General features: G+C 33.1%; 1 protein-coding gene across 1 annotated transcript; it reads right to left on the reverse strand.

The window, feature by feature from the left end:
- Positions 1-3,114: 3,114 nt before the first annotated feature.
- On the reverse strand, positions 3,115-18,102 carry LOC110020523 (ubiquinone biosynthesis protein COQ9, mitochondrial). Its single transcript, XM_020718661.1, has 6 exons — positions 17,761-18,102; positions 17,570-17,677; positions 13,312-13,473; positions 13,066-13,237; positions 3,486-3,559; positions 3,115-3,410 (listed from the first exon to the last, which is right to left on the reverse strand). Exons 1-6 carry the CDS (start codon positions 18,040-18,042, stop codon positions 3,330-3,332), a joined length of 879 nt encoding a protein of 292 aa, XP_020574320.1. The 5' UTR covers positions 18,043-18,102; the 3' UTR covers positions 3,115-3,329.
- Positions 18,103-23,606: the final 5,504 nt, after the last annotated feature.

Below are 23,606 nucleotides of genomic sequence, written 5' to 3' on the forward strand. Positions count from 1 at the left end.
ATCTTATTACAATACATTAAATTAAATACTTAAATGATTGATTTATTTTTCATCTAGAAATAATGAAAATTTTTACAGTAATTTTGAATATATTTATATGAAGGGCAACTAAAAACTATTATAAACATGATAATTTCTTTAAGAATACATGAATGACGATTTAAATACCACCATCATCAAAAAATGTGTTGGGCCACAAAAATACGAAGGGTTGTGCTTGAATGTGTCAATGTTGGTTAGAAATAAATGGTAGCAATTACGGCTAATATAGTATTTATAAACCCTGTGGGCAGAGAATAGAAGAAGCAAAAAAGGGAAAATGGGCTAATAATAAGAGAAAGCAAGGAGAAAACTGGAGGAAAGGGAACAAACAGAGGATATAGCTTAGAGAACCTGAGCAAAGGGTGCATACTTCAAGCTTCAGGGAAGACGCTCATTCATATTCACAAGGTAGATGATTCTCCATGGAATGTTCTAAAAGGTCCCCAAAATAACTCCTCCCATCAAAACCTAATAAAAATACATTACTATTCCTTCATGGCCTCTGAAGTAATAACTAAGGCCAAAAAACAAGGCACAATCCATGAGTCGTAGCATTAACCAAGGCTTGATCTTTTAATGGATTTCTCTAAAACATGAACATCGCTCAAGGTGGAGCACTTTGATAATGAGAAACAATTTCTAATGCCAACCAGTTTGAATTGTCAAATTCTCCATTGTAAATGATTCATTGTCAATAGATTCCCAAGTCATGATCTCAAAATGCTTAAACCTGTTAAGGAGAACATTTTGGTATAATATTTATACTAATGCCACTTTCTTGAAGCTTGATAGTACGAATCCTAAACATTTTTTCATGTTGATACCATATTTCTCTGCTGGTCTCACAGGCGTGTCAAGACTTCATCAGACTCTGTCCACCCGACCTCAGAACTGTTGGATCTCTTGAAATGTTTCTGTTAATTATAAGACGTCCATCCACTCAACATCTTGCATCTATTCAGTTGTGCTTCAACCTAATCAAACTCTTTCAGCCAAAAAAATTCTCAAAGCTCACACATCATCGCCGCAATATAAGAATGAACTCAAAGCCAAAAAAGACGAGCTTGGCCAGTGAAGATGAAGTACAAGAGACCAACATGATGTCATGACCCCATAATACCAAACAACACCATCAATGACCATAACACTTGACCCAGAGCTCAAGTACAAAATAGATTGAACAGTCCATTTCATTGTTGAATCTTTCAAGTTATAGGCATCCAAAAAGAAGGGATAACTGATAATTGGATTAAGTACCTCATTCTTGGATGGCATGTCAAACCATAAAAATTTAGAGTCACTAAGAACACTGCCATATGAATGACCACTTTCTTCATTGCAAAACAAACTTCATAAAAAATTAAACTCAAAATCCATAAGTCCTAAACGACACCCTCTCATTTTGATGGGGGCTCTTGCAGATTTAACGACTCTCAAAACAAAATTTATACATCATTCATAGCCCAACATATGCATTATTGATAGCCCAACACCCTTTACTGTTCACAACTAGAAACTGAGGGCTTTACCGTTTTGAAGTAATATCATCACCCAAGTAAAATCTCCAGCTCACAACGTATCTGCCACGCAGGCAATTGTCATCGTTGCACAGATATTGACATTTCATCCTCATCAATAACAACTAAGACTCTTCAAACATTTTACACCCCTCAAACAGTGAATAAATAAAAAAGAAAGTCAGGGCACTGAGGAAAACAAAAAACAAAAAGAGAGAACAAGAGAGGGGAGTCTGGAGAGCATAAGTAGTCATCAAACAAAAAAGTCCTCTCAAGAAGTGTGCAATTTTAGATCTCCCATGTAAACCAAATTTGCTTGATGGTTTAGCATTTTCTATTATCTCCCAAATCACATACATTTTGTATGTAAATGCTCAATGAATGGGGAAAAATATCACCCAACTACAACGGACATAGGATCTACTTGTCGGAGTACCATAGATCCCATGTCAAATAATGCTATCTTCTTCTCTTCACTTTTCTACTGGCACATGTATCAGTACATTGAAGTTTAAAGGCTTTTGTTTAAGTAGATCTAAAACTGAATAAATGAAAAGAAATTTTAGCAACGGTAGATTTAGTGGTAGAGTTGTAAAAATGGGTGAATGTTTGAGAAATTTCGGGTCTATTGTTCAAAGTGATGGTAATACACATGGGGATTTTATTATTAGAATTCTAGTTGATTGGTTGAAGTAAAAAAATGCATCAGACCTATTGTTTGATCGAAAAATATTGCTTGAACCGAAAGGAAAATTTTATAAGATGGTGGTGAGATCTGCAATGCTCTATGGCACAGAATGTTGCCCTTTAAAAGAGAAGCATAAAAAAAAGCGTTGCTAAGATGAGAATGCTTAGACGGATGAGTGGCTTGACATGATAGGGTTGGTGTAGCTCCGGTGGCGGACAAGATTAGAGAGAGTCGTCTTAGAAGATTGGGTCACATTAATCATTAACCACCTGATAATCATGTTACGAGGATGGTTGTTTTAGATTTAACTTATGCTAAGAAAGGCAGAGGTAGGCCTAAAAAGACTTAGGCATATTATATAAAAAAAATGATCTTAATCTATTAGAAATAAATGTATCACTCACAAGCAAACTTACCTAAATCACAAGCGACTTCTTATTCTTTTCCCAAACCCACATATCACAAAAAGAAATCGCTCTTGGCTGCATCTGTTTGGTCTCTTAATACAGTTTTTTTCCTTAGTTACACCAATAACATTCGGCAATGTCACACAAATAACTTTCGACAATGTCAATATATATATATATATATATATATATATATATAATCAGAATCGACAACCCAAATTGAAACTCCCATTCATCACTTATTAAAGAATAACGTTATAAAAAATTGGGAGACAAACTGTACTTATATGAACCGATCAACATGCCCAAGAAAAATTGCATCTAAGTATCTGCCCATATTAATTAATCACCTAAGCAAAATTAAATTAGTTTATTTGTGTGAATTTTTTTGAGGGGCATAACAATACTCCTATGATTACTTTAGAGGAAAATAGAAGCCTCGTAAACTCGGTTGATTGAACCTAGCGAACCCATTAGCACAGAAGTTGCAAGGCAAATATAACAGTGGAGAAAAAGAATAATGTTATTATATTAGCCAAAATCCTAGATGAAGAACAAAAACTACAGAGCATAGGACAGTTATTTACATATTATATGGTTTTACCTTTTGAGGAACCTACATTTATTATTCCCAATTAAGGAGAAATTGACCAGGAACAGAATTTGTCTCCCCTTTCAGGCTTGAAACACCCTCTTAACAAATCCCTTCATGGAGCTGCCCACACTGGCCCCAATTGCCTCGGCTAAATAAGCAACCTGAAGACAAGTTCGTTTGGTCAGCTTCCACATTTTATTTAAGAGAATAGGATTAAAAAACTAGGATTGTAATACCTCCAGAACACTTTTCTGAAGTTCAAAAGCATCCTTCACTCGATGCTCCAAGAAATTCCAGGTATTTCGAAATTCTATGAAGGAAAAATTATACATTCAAAAATGACTGTCTCGCCTGCCTTCACAATAATGTCTACTTTCACTGAAGAATTTGTCTATTGCCTATATATCAATATATCTATGTGGTACAGAATTATTTAAATTTAAAGATTTCTTAATGCAAATAAAACTATAAAATAAATGTATAGCACAAAAAATATCAGGATTCAGAGATCAGAGACTATTAAATACACAAAAATCAAATTTCTTTGATTACATAGAACACAAAGGACAATGCAATAATAAACTAAATATAAGAAAATCAAGAACAAATTTGTATAATATAAAACAAACAATTAAATGAGCATTTTCTATTGATTTAACACATAAGTTGTATTAAAGTTGACAAAATAAAAAACTCTAGCAAGTCAAATAACAAGAGACTTAAAAGTAATGATATAAAAGAGGAAAAAAACTTATTTAAAAAAAAAGAATCCAAGCCTCACATTGGTACTAGCATTGCATCAATTTGAGTGATAATTATTTTTTGCTCCATCTTAAGATTTTTTTTTCTTTTAAAGTGAGGTAAGATAACTCTTCCATAAAATTAAAATTTTCAAAATTTTAAATGGGATGCTTGTACTCTTCTCGTAAATTTTGAAGTACAAAAAATTGGAAAAACTAATATTTTAAGTCAAAGAACTTTTATAAATCATTCTTTTTTGCAAGTTTGTCTCAACATTCATTTTAAAAATAGTATATAAATATATAAATATGTAAAAGCTATAAAAATATTATATTTCATTATTTGGCTTTTTCCGCTAATTTTGCTTTTGATTCATCACATTAATTTATAAAATAAGTGGTGTTATAAATTCACATAAAAATTTTAATATAAAATAATTTATTTAAAATATTACAAAATAGTAGTCTTAAATGCAAATCTAAGAGAATTTTAGTAATATTTTTTTAAATAAAAATCAAACAAAAGAATAAAAAATAATTTAAAATTATCAAAGTAAATTCCAATCACGATTCTAAGAAATAACTCGAATAAATTAAATTATTTTAACGAGTCTTCAGTGGTTGTCACTCTTAGGCTTCTAAGATTTTATCTTTCCTCAATAAAAGAAAAATACCTCATCCAATTAATTTTAAATGAAATCCTTTCCCTCTTTCTAACATTATCACAAAAAAATAAGAGAACTTGTTTTCATGACCCATCCAATTTTTCATTTTCTCTCCGTAATCCTTCGCAGTAAAGTACATAATAATTTATAGAGATTAGGTGCGAGTAATATTTAAAAATGAGGAACATTTTTTTCCTTATATAAAGAATATAATTATAATATATTCAGTCTCTTCTTAAGTACCAAAAATAATCAAAAATAAAAAATCTCTCCCAAATTTATTAGATAGCTTTTTAATAAATAATTAAACCAAAAATTATTTAAATCTAACTTTAAGCATTTAATTTTTTTAATTTGGCATAGGACTAAACTCATAAAACAAACTGCGATAGTTGTGGCTTGGAGAGATTAGGAACGACATTCGACTAGAGCAGGCAAGTCAAACAGAGATACTTCAATTTTAGGCGATTGCGGCTTCGAGCAGTGGAGTAACAACATTTGGCTGGAGTAGAGAAGTCAGATGGAGGTTATGCGGCATCGGGTGCACGAGGGATGTGTTTCTTGAGTAAGAAGAGCAGGAGAATTTCGTGCGTGGAAGAGGGAATAGCTAGCGGTATATATGACAAAGAAAACAGAGGGTTATACCTAATGCATCTTAAGAGATTTAAGTTCGAATAATATAAAAAGGAACATCTGGGTGTGAAATAGGTAAATACCTATGCTTCCTGTGCTGCGTATGTAAAATCGCCTATTATTTTTTAAAATTATTATAAAACACCTAATCTCCATGAGACTATTTTCTTGTATTGCATGAGACTATTTTCTTGTAATATACTCCACCTTAATTATGGCAACACAATACAAAGTTAGGCAGCAGATTTATAAGAAATATTGAATATAAAGAGGGCTCCGGACGTAGCTCTACATGCGAACTCTAATAATATGCAGTCACGTGTGCTACATCGCGTAGGTTATTTTTGGGTTATTGAAGTAGAACAACAGAGGTTATTTTTGGTAGGGCTGTCAAAACGGCTCGTTGTTCGTGAACAGCTCGTGTTTGGGTCGTTCGCTAAGTTAACGAGCCGAACACGAACAACACGAACAAATATTTGTTTGTCGTGTTTGACTCGTTTTGGCTCGAAATACTACTAATTATATATATATCTTTGATGAGTAGTATTTTTTAAAAATTTAATTGACTACAATGCTACAAAGATTTATAATCAAATTAAAAGTACAATCAATTAAAAGTACTAATGAAGAAAATAGAATAAAAATTATTAAATTAGATTCAAATGATGTTTTAAATTTTGCCCCAATTCTTAATATTTTATGACTACGTAATTAGGGTTGTCAAAATGACTCTTTATTTGTGAATGGCTCGGGTTCAGCTAGCTAAGCAAATGAGGGTTTTCGCCCCGAAAGCCAACCGAGCCGAACACGAGCTGAGCCTGGGCTTGCTCGTGTTTAACTCTTTTACACCAAGGATTTTGGGGTTATTTTGGAGTTATTGAAGAGAAACTCGTATATTCACTTTAATAACCCTGAAATAACATCTGCGGTTCCATTTCAATAATCCCGAAATAACACCGCAGAGGTTATTTCGGCGGGGTTATTTTTAGGTTATTGAAGAGAAACTCATATATTACATTTCAATAACCCTGAAATAACACCGCCGAAATTATTCTGGGATTATTTCTAAATTATTGCGGGGGTTATTGAAGTTCGCAGTTTATTTTTTTATGTGGGTCTGATATTGCACAAATGACTTTATATTACTGGGAGTCCGCACGTAGAGCTATATCCGAAGTTTGGATAGAAAATTTTTCCAGAGGAGAGAACGAGAGGATGGTAGAAAGACCAAAAAAAAGTTTAAAATCCACCTTTTAGAATTTCAATTCATTCAACAATAATCCAAATACAAGCATCTCAAGTGTAGAAAAAAAATACAAAGGTCAAATAATTTTGAATCAAATCAATTCCTATTCAAAATCTAGCCTTGACAAACAATTCAAAATTAAGCCTGAAATGATTAAAAGGATAAACCATCCTAATTTAATATAAATCTAGAAATACTGATTACATGAAATAAAACTAAAATAAATCCTTATTAATCTATAACATATTTTCTTATGTAAAATCAATTCTCCTATATTACAAAGAGCTCGACAAAAAAAAGTTAAATGTTCCTAAAGAGTGTTGAAACTCTACTCGCAGAGAAAACTTCAAAGGAACTTTGGAGGCTCAAAAGGCCTTTATATGATAACAGATTTCTCATACATAAATTAGGATCAGCATCCAAGTTAAAAAGCAAAATACAAAAGCTACATGTACAAGCTTTTTAAAAATATAGAAAAGGTTTGAAATTATAGTAGAAATTCTTTGCTAGTAATACAAAAAAGTATTCAATATAAAAGTAATGTAGAACATAAATTTCAACATGATTACCCTGAACTCTTTAAAAAAAAAGATTTCATTAAAATGTAGTGCAAGTAATGCAGAAAATAAAAATATATTGGAATTAGGGATAATGAAGAAGCCTATAAAGGATAATCTCATTAGGATAAGAAGTTAACAACTTAATATAAACATCAAAAAAAAATTCAAAGCACTTCTCATTAATAATACACTAACAAAAAAAAGCATATTAGTAAGGCAAACTACTTCTTTAGAATATAATAGACCAAACTAAGTGATTATTGGATAATATAATCCATCTACCTTTAGCATTAAAAGCATTTTTGTACCCAGAATTTCATGTAGGAAGCTATTAATATAAAATTCATAATATGTAGTTTTAATTCACTATTTTTCAAAAGATTATTATTTATTATTTAATATGTTTGATAACATAAAATCAAATACAGAATCAATAAAAAAATAAAGAATATTAATAGATAACTCCTTGCAAGTGTGATAGGTCATATTTAGTTTCATGCATAAGTTTTGAGTCCAATTCAAGTTCATAAGAAGATTCAAGTAACACCCAAATGTAGAAAAAAGTGCATGTTTAGATCCACTCTTATATTTAAGTTTAGATTCTAGTATGTTTAACTATAACTCATCTGGTAACAAAGACTACTCTTCTGGATAGTAAATGGAAATGAGACTGTACTTCTTTATATCCTCAATATGACCAATCTATTTTGCATGGAGATTTAATTATATACTTAAGCAGGAAAATAAAAGACCTCCAGTGCCACTAGAGCATGTGTCGATTTGACTATATTGGGATAATCATCAATGTCACTTAACAACAATCTTATAAAGTGAACTACAGTAGGTTCAAGGTTTACCCTTTGCTGATAATATGAAAGAAACTAATCAACAAAGCTTCAGTATATTAATCATCATAAAGGGGGTTATAAGTATTTATATTATTAGAATGATGCATATTGTACTGGTTAATGATAACTATCTTAGAGGTTTTTCCTGCTGTCTTTGTTAGTCCCATCATAGAGACTCAGTTTGATATTAATAATTTGGAAAATTGTCTAACTTTTATGTGAAAGCATCAACTAAGATTGAATATGATGAACTACAGATCAAGCACGCATGAAAAACACCAAAATTTACTTGGTTCAATAAAAATTTGCTACACACAAGAAATGAGAGGAAATCCAATTCACTAAATGTAAGCCATAAATAATAAAAAAATAATAACATACACTGGCCATCCATTCCAACAAACATAAGCGCACTACTTTGATCGACAAAAGCAAAATTTCAAGTTTCTAAAGAAAATTAAGAAAAAAATAACACAAGAGAGCCGCTAAACAATAAAGACTAAGTATAAGAAAAATATGCACTTTGAAAGTTATTCAAAAGCTTCCTTTATAACCCTCTATATATGCTCGAAATTTCTAAAGCAATGGCACTATTGAGATGATACTCAAAGGTCATCAAAACATGCCTTTACTAATTTTCTCCTATCTATTACACTTGCTCTTCCACTATAACTAATTATATATTTCATAACTATCACTACCTCTCTTACCCCCTCTCAGGCCAATGCCGCGCCCCAATTTTGCACACCTTGAACATGCAAATCAATAGGCACAAAGTTTCGATTTATAGATTTATAAAGAGAAGAATTTAAATCTAGTTCAAATTTTGACCTAATATTTTTAAAAGATAAAATTATCCTAGTAATCTTTTAATCAGCTTTTATCATAAAAAATATAATTTATTATCATTCTATTAATCCTCTTATTTTACATTTTAGCTTATGCTACCAAATTATTGAGTCAGCAAAACCTTGCAAATCTCCCCCTTTGATTCAATAATGTGGCAATAACCTAGATCTTCGATGCAACTCTTCTCTATGCCAAGCATTCTATGCTCATAAAGCCTCAAAGTTAACTCAATAAACCAAAAATATTCCAGACTTTGCACCCGCAGGATTCCACCAAAACAGGTATGTTATATGTACAAATTGACCCATTACAACTGAAAGTGCGCTTGTCCTGCATTTTGAAAACGATAGGTGTCGTCTCCTCACTCATATTACAATTTATGACATGACATTGGGACAAATGTGAAACATAAGATTCTGCATCCTTTTGTTTCAAAACCTCTAAAATAGCAAAAAGCAAACTTTATTATGCTTTCCTAAATCACAATGCTTTGTCATAGATGAAAAAAGACTGAGCCAAGTCTATACTAAGTTTGCAGTTTGCACCTTGTAAAATGGAGTCTACCAACTCTATTTGCCTTCACGACGATCGAAGAATTTTTGTAAACTTATGAATAACTACATCTCCAAAGAGCTTGTACATGTATCATGAAAATGGAGAGCGCTCAAAGGTCAAATTTTATTGAAATTTGATCCGTGACTAACTCCATCTTATGTCTACCTACAAAATCATACTTTCAAAACTTAAAGATTCCAAAATGAACCATCCTGACCTAAAATAATTCTCAATATGAGCATAGCTGCTGAAACATGATGCATGATTATAATGTATCACCATATTAGGTCAAATATGATATAACCAAGTAAAATCTAGAATCCATTATTCTTTGAATGTGTCTCCATCAATCAATAAAAGAGTAATACATATAATAGAAGGATAATATGCAATAACACTGGATTCTGCTAACTTATCCATCTTATAGTTTTCATCTGCATGCTAATCATTGCTCTTCAAAAGATGACAATCTTTCTTAATGTGCCATTCTTATTATCATAGAGGCAAGTAATATCCTTACAGTTATCACAAAACATCAGATGTACTTCGAGGTAGATCCCTCAAAAGACCATCTTAATTTATAATTCCTTATCATACTTCTCATCTCTAACACACTCAAGCTCAACAATTATTTCTTAGAAAGAAGCGAGTTATTAACATCCTCAAAGTTGATGGGAAATCTATCATACAATATGGGGTCACAAACATGCTTAAAAGAGAAGAGTAAAGAGCATAATGTTAAACAAACTTGCTCTTCATAATGCCTGCATATGATAAATGAATTGAATGCGATATTACTTGCTAGGTTTGCAGGGACAAGAAAAAATAAGGGGGGAGCATGTAGGCACATAAGTATCATAAGTGTGAGCACAGCAACAATGGCTGCAGGTGGCACAAAGCGTACTCATGAAGCTTAGGAAAGCTAGTCGCATATTGATGACTTGGTGGGTGTGTAAGGGAGAAGCATGCAGATGGCATACCAAGGAGCTCATAAGTGACTAGACCTAGCAATTCATTGAGACACGGTTATGTTCAAGTGGGTCCATGCGAAGCAACATGTGGGACAGTCGCACATGATAGATGTGGGAGGAACCATGCAGACATTGCAGTTGAGTGTGAACCCCATGAGTAGCTCACTATTTGATTTGATTATAGCAAAGCAAGTGTGGTGTGGTGAAATATGTTTATCAAGTGTTAATAGATGTAACAGAGCTCAAAGAAACATATTTTACGGTCATAGAGGGTCTTTAGCTTGCTAAAATCGCTTGGTGAATACACGTCCATGTGCTTAGTCTTATAGAGTGAAATTTATATCAAGTGCACTCATTACTTATAAGCTCTCTTGTACGCATATATCTAAATATCACCATGTCTTGTATTTGAATTTAACTTCAAATGTTTAGGTGAAAATTGGTATAATTGATATATCTCTTGTGTAGTTGTGAAATTTTATCGAGTTTGAGTTTGCAGTTTATCTCACATATCTACATCAAGCCTAATCATACAATCCTATGCCCAATTAGTCCTGTATGGTATTTTCTTGCATTATTTGTAGCTTTCGTCGATTGATTTTATTAATATTACTTATGCTAACCATTTAAAATTGAAAAAATGAATATTTTGAGAAGAATCATATCAATCACCCCCAATACTGCTGTCATTCTATTATCAATTAGCAATGGGGCAAGAGAAACTAATTTGTAACCCTTGAGCATGAAAAAATGAGATGCTGACAATGAACTTGGTGCATGCGGAAGCAAGAAATACTAGTAAAACTATCTCGGACAGCATAAGCGATACAAAAGAAAACACACAAGTACACGAACGTTGATGGCTTAGATGGGAATCAAAATAAAATCAATATTCAATTACATTCGATAAATCAACCTAGCCTTGGGAGTCCTTTAAATAGCGCAAGAATTTTAAGCTTATAAGAAAGAAAATGGCAAAATAAATAAAGAAACAAAAATATGCTATGGCAAAAAATAAACCTTGAAACAAAATTCAAAACCTTTCAAATATAAAACTCTAAATAAAGCAAGGTAATATTTAATTAATCACACCGGGCATAAATTTTTATCAAATGAACATCATCATGGTGGGTGGGTCGTGATGTGGAGGGAAAAAAAAATAAGGTATGGGTGGTATGGGAAGCACGTGCAGGTAGATTGGTTGGGAGGTGGAGTAAGAATTCATATAAAAAATTTGTAGTTGAAACAAAAAGAAGAAAAACGAGAATCTGAATATCTCCCATTATTGCCAGAATCATCACTATCATTGTAACATTAAATGGAGAAGGGTTGGAAAGAAAGTCAAAGATGCAACATTTGGAAAATTTATAATTGGAACAAAAAAAAAAAAACAGAATATCTAACTATATCCCACCATAATCATCAAAACATTACCTTGTGATGAGAATGCATGTGAAAAATTTATAGTTGATACAAAAATTAAATAAAATTACTCTGACTATCCCCCATCATTGCAATAGTCATCATTATCATGATAACCTCACACAAGTAAGAGTTAGCAAAAAGGTCAAAGATACATGCATGTGGAAAATTTATAGTTTAAACATAGAGCAAATAAAATGATTATATGATTATCTCCCGCCTTTGTTGGCATCATCATTATCATTGTATACTTACCCCAACTACTTTACATTGGTTGTATTAACCTCATTGTTCATTCATTTATGTTGGACGCTATAATAAGTTTTCATCACACCAGGCATAAGTTTTTATCAAATGATCATCATCATGGTGGAAGAAAAAAAAGAAGGTATGGGTGGGTATGAGATGTGTGTGCACGCGCATGTAGATTGATTGGGAGGTGGAGTAAGAATCCATATTAAAAATTTATAGTTGAAACAAAAAGAAGAAAAATGAGAATGTGACCATCTCCCATTATTGCCAGAATCATCACTATCATTGTAACATTAAATGGAGAAGGGTTGGAAAGAAAATAAAAGATGCAACATTTGGAAAATTTATAATTGAAAAAAAAAAAAGAATATCTAACTATCTCCCACCATAATCATCAAAACATTACCCCAATTGCTTCATGTTGGCATGTGCGCAAGGGGAAGGGGATGGTGAGAATGCATGTGAAAAATTTATAGTTGATACAAAAAGCAAATAAAATTACTCTCTGACTATTCCCCATCATTGTCATCGTCATCATTTTCGTGATAACCTCACATAGGTAAGAGTTAGAAAAAAGGTCAAAGATACATGCATGTGGAAAATTTATTGTTTAAACATAGAGCAAATAAAATGATTATCTGATTATCTCCCGTCTTTGTTGTCATCATCATTATTATTGTATACTTACCCCAACTCCTTTACATTGGCTGTATGAACCTCATTGTTCATTCATTTATGTTGGATGCTACAATACGTATTAACTCAGATTTGCAAGGTCATTTTGTAAAACTTCTAATATATTATATTTAATCTATCTCTTTCATACTTAATGCTTCATGATAATTTTCTCCACCCATCTTTACTATCTCTCATAATTTAAAGAAAAGTTAAATATGGAAAATTGATGATACTTCAAGAGTATCAATTAGCTTTGTAAGAAACTAGAAATGGTTACAAAATGTTTATGAAGTGTTTTAGGGACCAAAGGAAACAAAAAACATCAATGAAGAGAATCAAATAATGGCATGATAGAAAATTATACCACAAATCATGCAACAAAGGGGAAGAAATAAACCTGGAGAGTCATCAGTCATCATGTACACTTCACTTGTTGAGTATATGCCTCCAAGTACAGTTCGTTTCACATACCAATCAATGTCTGAACCGTGGTCTCCAGCAGCATGCCATATCTCATCCATTAAAGCAGCTCGCTGCTTCAGACTTGTTGGGAGATTCATTGGTTGAGCCTGTCACTGCAAATATTAGTACCACAGATATGACACTGCATAATGAAGGGAAGTGCTTAACAAAAACTTCGTACCTGAATGCTCAATGCCTGAGGCCACTTTGATATATAAGGCACTTGCATTTCTAACCTGATTCGAATAAGCTTAACTAGGCGGTCACTGAGTATCAAATCATTCAAGTCCACTCCTGAATCAATACGATCAATAAGCTTCTGCAGACAATCATCCATGAAAAACTGAAAAGCAAGAGATACACCACATGAGCAAAATCATCTTGAATACTGTTTCTCCATGTAGACTAAGGTTTGCATAAGTAAGAAATAGTCGAAGTCAGGAAAAGAAAGACCTCAAAAAGACAATTAGAGTATATATAATGCTGATGAAGCTTTCATGATAAATTGGCTTTTTTTTCTTTTTTCTTTTTTTTTCTTTTTTTTTATATTTTTTAAATTTTTAAGATAGCTTAGATGGACGCCCAAATATATTATTTCATTTCATCTCAAACCATATGATTTTGACAAACACACTAGTTGCCTTCTCTGAACAGTTTGGACAATGTATAGAAGATGAGGTAGCAAACAGAAAAGTAAACTTATTATTTGTTCGATTTAATATCAAATCATTAGTGGTTCTTTCTGTATTTTAAATTTAAAATAATAGTTTAATTTTAATTTCAGCTTCACATCGTCTGTTCCCATCTTGAAATTTCAAGACCCCGGGCCGGGTCATGACACTTTTTAATCAGTATCCTCAAAACTCTGGCACAAATAATAGTCACATACCTTCATAAACCATAGGAACTGATCAGGTCATAGTTGACAAGTAGGTTTATTCTACAGCCTCAGCTGAATGCCAATTACTAGAAATATTGCAGAATAAACGATGTCATAGACTTTCAACACTAGCTTTTCAAGTGTTGAAACAACGGGAAATGAAGGGTAAAAAAGGATTTAATATAACACCTTCAAGGTAAATCGCTTGATTCCAAATTTTACTATCGATCAACGTTGCTGGGTCTGAAACAACTATAATTTAAAAGAAATAGAAGTTGCCACTATGCTTATTCAGATAAATGACACGATCAATCAATTTGGCATCCAAATAGACCACCAATTTCGCCCAAAGCACTCATAATTAAGGATTATGCATTAATTATTTATAATTTTGAAGTCTAAATTTTATTAGATCATAACAAATTTATACATGCCTAGGAACCTCCTATTTTTAACCAAAACGAGTAAAAAATAGTAACCTCTCAAAATCCTCCAAAATCTAGACTAACAAGGCAAGTATCAATTCAACACGTTTCAATGCCATAAGAACGACAAATTTTTAACCATAGAGGTTGCCACTATACGTCAAGATTTATAAGGTTTCACAAAAACAATAACCTAGATCAATGGCAGAAGAATGAGAAGTAATCCACATCCAAGAAGTCATGTGAGCGTACATAACAAAAGGGGCACAAGAAACTTGTCATTCCCAAAGCCAAATACACACAACCTCACCACAAAAAGAAGCCTCAATTATTTCAAACTAAAGAAGAAAAGATCTCCTAATATCTTATAGAAATTACAAAACCTAAACAAGAGAGATAAAAAACAAAAGAATCTAAAGCATATTGAAAATTTTACACCAAGTTGCTTCTCAAAGAAGCCTATTCTCCTTGTTTTCATCGCTTTATTATTTCTCAATAACAAAGAGCTAGAGCCCTCATGCAAATCCCTCGTTCCTCTCTTCTATAAACCATTTATAGGAGTTTAAGAAGGTCAAAATCCAAAACAAAATTTTACCCAAATAATGCATACAAAAACTTATAAGTAATTATTATCTAAGGAAAAAAAGAAGATTTGTACTTAATCTAAATCAATTAATTTAATTTTTGTGCTTATCTTGAAAATATAATTGAGGTAATACCCTAATAGAAGGAAACCAAAGTGGTAATATGGTCTCTCTCTCTCTATGTTAAATCAATGGAGTTGTCTGACTCCCAAACAATAAAAGGCTTCATATTGCTTTAATTAATTTTGTTAGGACAATGAACAGTGTGCTTAAAACATGATGGAATAATAAACGATACATGTGAGTATATCGTAAAACTTTGAACCTATTGATCCCATTTCTCTAAATTACTTCAAATTCAAAAAGATCCAAAAGAGATGTTCCAGAAATTGGAAATATGAGCTCCATAATAATGATGATAGATCACATCAGAAAAGCGAAAAAACTTTGGAAGCAATTGCATTTCGGTGATGAGCAAGGATTCACTAGATTGAGGACTAATGTAGGATGCTTAACTTGCTACAAACCTCAAAATTATCAGAAACAATGAAGTCATGCTAAGTATGAATTCTCATGGGATACTCATCTTTTTGAAAACTTGAATGGATTTAGTCACAACAAAGAAAGTGAAACTAGATTAAGAATAATATCTGCTTGCTCATGTTACTATGGCAAACTTAAATCAGAGTAAGGTCTACTACCTTTCTTGTGACCTATCAGCAGTGGAATTATCATTGTACTTGAGCACTTGACACACTATCAAGTTATCCTTTAGCTACTAAAGAAGCCAACTTTTCATCTTCATTTTCATAAAAGCTAAGAAATGGATGCCGGCTGAACTGAAGATAATTAGAATCAGCACAAATCTCTAATGCCAAATTTTAAGCTGTTTTTCATAGGATTTTCATCAAAAAGTTGTACTTATTGGCTGTTCATCTAAAAGACTTCTTTTACTTAGAATGCTCCTAGGCATTGCCTCTTGTCGAGCACACTAGCTTGCATGTAATTGTAAGCATCTTGCTGAACTTATGTTTTACAATTTTCACTTTCAGGTGAACTTCAACCTGCCCTACCTTTTAAAAAACTCACTCTACCTAGTAAAATGCCAAGCAAAAGATGATCTCTCATTGAAGATAATGTACAAAACAGGCTGTACTTTCAGTTCCTATATTAACATGATCATTTGCTAAAGCAACAACTTGATTGTAAGAATTTTGAACTACAAAAAACCAATTGCACCAACTCTAAAAATTAAAAGTATAAAGTTATACAAAATTCTAAGGCAACGAAAGCAAAATTCCTTACAATATTTATTGAGGAACCACGAAAGATGATCTGGCAAACCAAACTTGATTGCAGGTGTATATCGTACCAAAAGTCTAAAGTTTCTCGAAGAAGCCTGGCGTTAAGGAGAAATACAGAATCAATCTAACATGTTTCCCAATCTAAAAGAGATAGGGAGGGGAGAAAATATGATCCCCACTCCCTCACCCTCTTTCTCCCCCTCTTCAACTCCACTTAAGGAACATTCTGACAGAGTACTTGAAATCTTAATTTTGAAAATCCTCTCAGCATTTGAGGAACTCCCTTAAAAAGATCAAATGGTTCTTGCTCAAGTGATTACTCTCCTTAGTCATGAAAGTGCCATAATGGAATGAATGACTCTCTAAAATAGATCAAGTAGTACTTGTTCCAATAAGTACTATTGTTATGGCACTATTTATAGACAATTTTAAGAGACAATGGGACTGCTATAGATGACGGCCTTAACTGAGTTTCCAACTAACTAGCTGCTAAGCTAAAAATTTGCTTCATCAACCTTGTAACTAACAATGATTAAGTCAAATACCAGTATCAAACACAAATCTATTTCATATCTCTCTTACTTAATCCCTCTCCTCTGCATCAGTCAACTTGATTCTTACTAAACAGGTAACTTTAATGTCCGCACATGACCAAGCAAGTTCAATGATTCTAGAAAGTTGCCTTGTCAACCTTTCCAAGCTCTGGAAAGTAGCATTGGATGTTAGGGCAACTTCAATGCTTGGTGATTGGTTACGTTAAACTCTCACTTGGATAACTTGTATCCTTGGACAAATTGGAAAAACAAATTTCACCGTTATAATTCTGGGACAAATTAAATTATTCTTTCGACTACTTCAATGTTTGGATTAGTTGAACAGTCCTTCGGATAACTTTAATTCTTGACTAAGTTGAACTCTCCCTTGAACAAATTCAATTCTTGTATGAGTTAAACCCTCTCTAGGACGGCTTCATGCATGAGAAAAGCTTAGGTTCGCATTCTAACTGAATTAATCTAGCTCAGTTTATCATAGGTCTACAAAATTTGCCACCTAATCGGCAGCACAAAGGTGTGGACTTACCAGAACACAATATAGATAGCGGTAAAAGTGCAAAGAGTTCGCCAGATTTTTTTTCTAGATTTAAATATGCATATGTGCCCTTTTTTTGCTTCATAAAACAAGTAAGGCCTGGATTCGTATGTTGAGATCAAAATGTTCAAAAGATGAAAAAAGAAAAGAACTCCACCTCGACGAGCGCTGCTTCCCTGCGAGGGAAAGAACCCACAATGGAGGGGGAGACGCAGACATCTCTCGCCCCATAAATCATAGCCGAATCGCTCCATCCCACTCTTGGCTGTTCACGAAACCATAAAGACAATTCCATTCAAAAGATCACCTACTAAATCGGGAGACATAACTTTGGAGAAGCAAACTTACAACGTGAGAGAGTGCAGCGCGGAGGACCCTCGCCTGCTCATCTTCGTAGCTGCTCCTGACTTTCGCTCTGTTGCCCCAATTATCACGGGCTGCCCCGTGATCTTCTCCTCCTCCTGAAATTGGGGTTTCTTGATTCGGCTGCTGTTCATGGATGAAGGGGTTCTGAGGAGACGGGGGAACGGAAGAAGCATCGGTGGGGAAGCGGAGAAATGGCGTGACGAATAGGTGGCGACGTGAACCGGTGCTGTGCTGAATAAAACGACACGCCGCTGATCGGATCATTTCAGACTACGGCATAGGATTCAGGCGTGAGGGAGGGGAAGCTAATGAGCAGAACTCTAATTGCATATTTATGAGTAAAAATAAAAAATATATATATTACTTGGCTAGCTGAGCTTGTGGTGTCCAGTCAAAAAATTTTGTGGAGTGAAAAATGTGTATTTCTTTATGAGGACGTTTGTTTGAAAAAAAAATATTTACTCATTTAGTTTGAACAATATTTAATAAATCATGTAAATCCAAATTTAAATCCTAAAAATTGTTTGATATATTATTAAATAAATTCTAATAAATCTGAAAATTTGTTTACCAACTTTAATATGATTTACTAAATCTCTATCTCCTCACATATTTCAATTTCTTTAAATCCCATAAATTTTACTTTTTACGGGATTTGATTAAAGGCAAAACAAAGGTAAAACAGGATTTAAGAACCTGAAGGATTTATGCAGTTGCTTTTTGTTGTTTGGCGGGATTTAGGATATGTTTAGGGCAGCTGCAGTTTATCCAGCTTCTGCTGATAAGCAGCTTATCATGATAATCTGCGGATGAGCAGCTGATCCGGATAAGTTGTCTGGTTGTTTAGTTTATGTGTTTGGAAAACAGTTGATTCTGGATAAATGACAATTCTGCCCATGTTTTGAATTAGTTTAGTTGTTTGGTTAGAGCGTTTTGAAAACAGCTTATTTACAGGTATTTTTAAGTAAATTAACCAAATATCAAGTTAATGATTAATAAGAATTTTGCTTAACTAATTAATCACTAATTAATATTTTATTATTAATCATTAATCATTAGCTAGTTATTTATTTAGTTATATAATCATTAATTAGAATTTACTAAACTAATAAAACATTAATCAATACTTAAACTTTCATTAATTAATCATGAATCAATTATTTACCAAGCATATATCAATTGTAATTAAATTAATAAAATTAAAATTAACTTAAGATATCATTTTATCCAATCATTAAATGGTAATCAATTCTATTTATTATAATTAACTTATATTAAATTAAACAAAAAATAACTTAAATGTAAAAATATCCACATTAATTTCTATCTAGTAAAGAGTTTTTAATTAAGCAAATTAATGCAGAAATTTTAACTTCTCTCAAGTAGCCCTTGCTACCTTCTCCTTCCTCCTCTTCCCCCGAAACCCTCACCAACAGTAATTTGAAGCTAGCTGGGAAGGTTGCCATGTAATCGAAGTGTCCGAGGAAGGCGATCTCCATTACTCCCATCTCTCTCCACCTTCTCCGCTTCTACCATCGTGTTTCCTCGCATCCCCTTTCGTACGCTTCAATCAACGTGAATCCTGTAAATTTGCCACAAGCTTCATCTCTAAATGCCCTCGCTTCTTCAGCCGTCACTTGCTGCTCAACACGGCATGTCTATCCAGCGAGTGCAGCCGAGCCATCACAAGAGCAACAGAGAGAGGGGATCGATTGCTATCCGGGAGGGCGACAAAGAGAGATCGATTGCGGTTTTGAGAGGCACGTACGACAGAGGACAACGGAGTAATTGGGAACAAAACACGATGAGGGAATGCGGCCCGCAGGGATGGTCCTGCGGTCGCGTTCTTTATAAAATGAAAACAACGATTTTCAAAACGCACATAAAACATGGATAAAAAACACTAGGGCGGCGTTTTGAAAACGCTGCCCGCTGTTTTAAGTTGTCCCAAACGGGGCCTTAGCGTAAGTCTTGCTTAAAAGCGGCTACCCGACATCCCTTATAATTTAAATGATGATACTTTTTATGTGATATAGAACATTTGGGTGATATAAATGTAAAAAATAAAATGTATATAATTGATACGCCACCAATAAATTTTCATCATCCGACACGAATTTCGGTGCAATTTTTTAAACAAGAAACATTCAAACTTTGATTAAGAGTCATCCAGAGCTCCGATTTCAGCAAACTTATAGTCAAATTGATCGGCTCGATGAGATGGACCTAATGATATGAAAGTCGATCCAATCCGAGTCAAATCAAGCCGGATCAAATCATTAAACTACTATTGGAGGATTTCTGGAGGCATTTGAAAGGTCAAACAGATGTCGAATCTAACGAGTTCATTGTTGAATCGAGCGTCTTAATAAGACGAATCCAACGAGCCCAAGATTGGTCAATTCCGACATCATTAAGGCACTCAAATATCCATCAAACGTCATCTGATTAAAATAAGCTCTCTGGACCGTCCGATCAAAATGGTTCATATTCTTGCATTAATTGCACTCAAAATAGAGTAAATAGAGTCTCACCCCTCACATGAAAGGGATGAGGCTTAAGAGAGAACTTGAGGCTTTGAAAAGGAGCTCAAGTCCAAGATCATCCTTGTCTTCGTCGATCGTCGTCGACCACCACTGACTGTCGACAACCACCGCTGACCTCGGTTGACCACTGCGGACCACCTTTTATCTTCGTCGATCGGGGCTGCCCTCCTCCGCCACCCGCCGACCGTCATCGACTGTCATCAGCCACCGCTGACCTCCATCGATCACCACCGACCGTCATCGATTATCGTTAACTAACGTCGATCACCGCCGACCTCCGTCAACCACCGTTAACTAGGCGTCGTCAGTCGACGTTGTAACTTGGAAAGCTAGTAACAATTTCCCGTGTGTGGGACAAGAGACATCTGTAATCGTCAACTTATAGTGGATTCTCATAACTGGGTCAGACTCCGTGGTTTTTTCCCTTTACGGGTTTTCCACGTAAAAACTTCTGGTGTTATCACAACTTGTTTCATTTTCATCTGAGTGTGTGTTGAATCCTCACGCAACGCTAAGACAATAATTCATTACTCTACAGCCGCGAATTTTCTAGTACGCATCAATGTAAATATATAAGAATTTGGTGATATGCGTTTAAATGACTCCTGATTTGTTTAATCTTATTTTGGCTCAACCAAAACTTTAAAATTTAAGAAAACTTTGTTTTTTTTTTCATTCTAGGAATTTTTTTTCGTGTAGCAATTAATTTTCAATTAAAAACCCATCATTTTAAATTCAGATTTAAATGCATAATCAATAGAGAGCCTTTCTCTTCAATTAAGTAACCTAATCCTTTATTTGTATCATAATTGCCACTAACACTAAATTTGACTCAGAAAACAAAGTTATAGTTTAATTAAATAAAATTAGAAGGAAAAAAAAATTCAGCCATACAAACATGTGCAGGACACATACATGTTGTTGCAGGTGTCATATTGTAGTACAAATTAGAAAAATATATTATGTCAGGATGAACAAATGTTCGGACAACGGCGTGGAACGCATCATGTCGTCGAACACACGGTGTGGTGTGATTCACGCTTTCGTCCGCACTTCCTGTTACCCTGATATAATATTTTCTCTATCAATTCAACCGTATAAACCGTTTTCTTGGTCAAAGGCTGCTGTTGAACCTCTTGAAATGCTAAAATGTGCAAAAAGTTCATTCTATATATTTAAGTAAATTTTGCGAAAAAAAAGGCTGATCCAAATAAAAAAAAAAATCAAATAACTCAATCAATGATCAATTGTATACAATATGTACAATCTCATTATACATGAATTTCGGATATTTTTTTAAATAAAAAAATATGCTGACACACAAACACACAACATGAAGTTAGCTTATTTTCGGCAGAAACACAACATGAAGTTCGCTTATTTTCGGCGGAAATAAAATGCCTCTTTTGTATTTTCACATGTCATATTTGTCTAAATTTCTTGGTATAAAACTTTTTATTGTTATAAAATGGTTAAACTAATAAGGACAAATCACATGAAGTTAGCTTCCGTGGTAGTGTAGCAAATATATAATCATCATATATTTCAACTCATTAATATGCCATCAAATATAGATGAGCATGTACAACAAATAGAGGGGCAAGTCGTCTGTCAAACATATGAAACATAGATCGTGGGTCCTACCCGCGATCCGCGTCTAATAGTAAAATAAAAACGGTGTTCTGTAAAATGCTCGTGAAATGGGATTTCCAAACTGAAGGTGGCGCTTTGAAAACGTCACCGCTGCAAATAAACTCTCCCAAACACACCCTTAGAGTAGAAAGTAAGCTATATAGGCTAAACAACAGTGCATTGAAGATATGTTTCAGTGTTGCTTAGAATTACCAGCCTCCACCTCCACCAATTACTCACAAAGATACTGCAAATGGAGGACACTGGGTAGTATAAAACTATTAGAAATTATTATCTCTCTCTCTCTCTCTAGCAATTTGATGAAGCAACACAATAATAATTATATCATTAATAAAAAAATATTTAGAAATTCATTGTGAATCTAAATTAAATTATATGACATGGAAATATATTTAAAGACTCGATTTAATATGTCTAGTGTCATAGGAATTTTGCTAGAATTCAACATATAAAAAATAATTATGTTATTAATAATAATTTTAGCATATTTTTTTTTGTAAATTTCTAATTCTTTAAAATAAAACCCCAGAAAATTAAAATATTTTGAATATGATTTAAATTTGTATTTATTATTTTTTTTTTTTTTTTTTTTTTTTTGCTTTAAATGCTGTGTTTGTTGAGAGTAGAAGCCATTTGGGACAGGAATTTCTTTAATTATGCTTCTCTACTATTGTTCATATGTGGTCAAGGCTCTTCACTTAGGCAAATATTTAAATTTTTTTTGTATCTAACAATAGCATGGCTACTTTATAAGAAAAAACTACACTTACAATATCTCTCATAATTATAACTTTGATAACATACTTATTTATCCTATAGTTTGTTAATTTTATAGTCCGAAAAGGAAAATGATGTCTTAATAGATTGAATTTATGTATTACACTCGTTCTTCATCATGGTCGGAAAATATCTGACGACTCCATTGTCAACTAATCTCAAATGTTTCTTGTTGATTGTTGATACACTCATCGTTGTCATCATCCATTGTCATGCTATAGGAACACTGAGATATGTCTCTCCTATCCGAGCTATTATGGTGTGTTAACCAATTTTTGCACTTTGGAAAATTGTGGTCCTTTGTAATTATTAATTTAGAGTAGTGAGATTGTGTTAATTAGGCAATGCTTTGTAGATTATTTTTCTTTAACTATTTTTTTCTTGTAACATATTTTATGTCCATGAAAGATTTTGTTTTTTCGATTTATCTATATATATGCAACATATTATATAATACTAAGATGTTAAAAACATATTTTTTTATCAATATATATTAATGCATGTCTTCTAAACTTTAGTTTGCGATCTCTCGTGACCACTTAGTGGGTTTCACTTTCATCTAGATTAATATCACACAATTTATAAAATTAGATTTAACTTCATTGTGAGATAGGGCTGTCAAAACAGTTCGTTGTTCACGAACAACTCATGTTCGGCTCGTAAGAAGCTCGTGTTATTCGTTCATGTTCGGCTCGTTTTGACTCGGAATACTACTAATTAATTATATATATATATATATATATATATCTTTGATGAGTAGTATTTTCAAAAAATTTAATTGACTACAAGGCTATAAAGATTTATAATCAATTAAAAGTATTAATGAAGAAAATAAAATAAAAATTATTAATT

Source organism: Phalaenopsis equestris, unplaced genomic scaffold, assembly GCF_001263595.1.
Source record: "Phalaenopsis equestris unplaced genomic scaffold, ASM126359v1 Scaffold000098, whole genome shotgun sequence".
NCBI classification, from domain to species: Eukaryota; Viridiplantae; Streptophyta; class Magnoliopsida; order Asparagales; family Orchidaceae; genus Phalaenopsis; species Phalaenopsis equestris.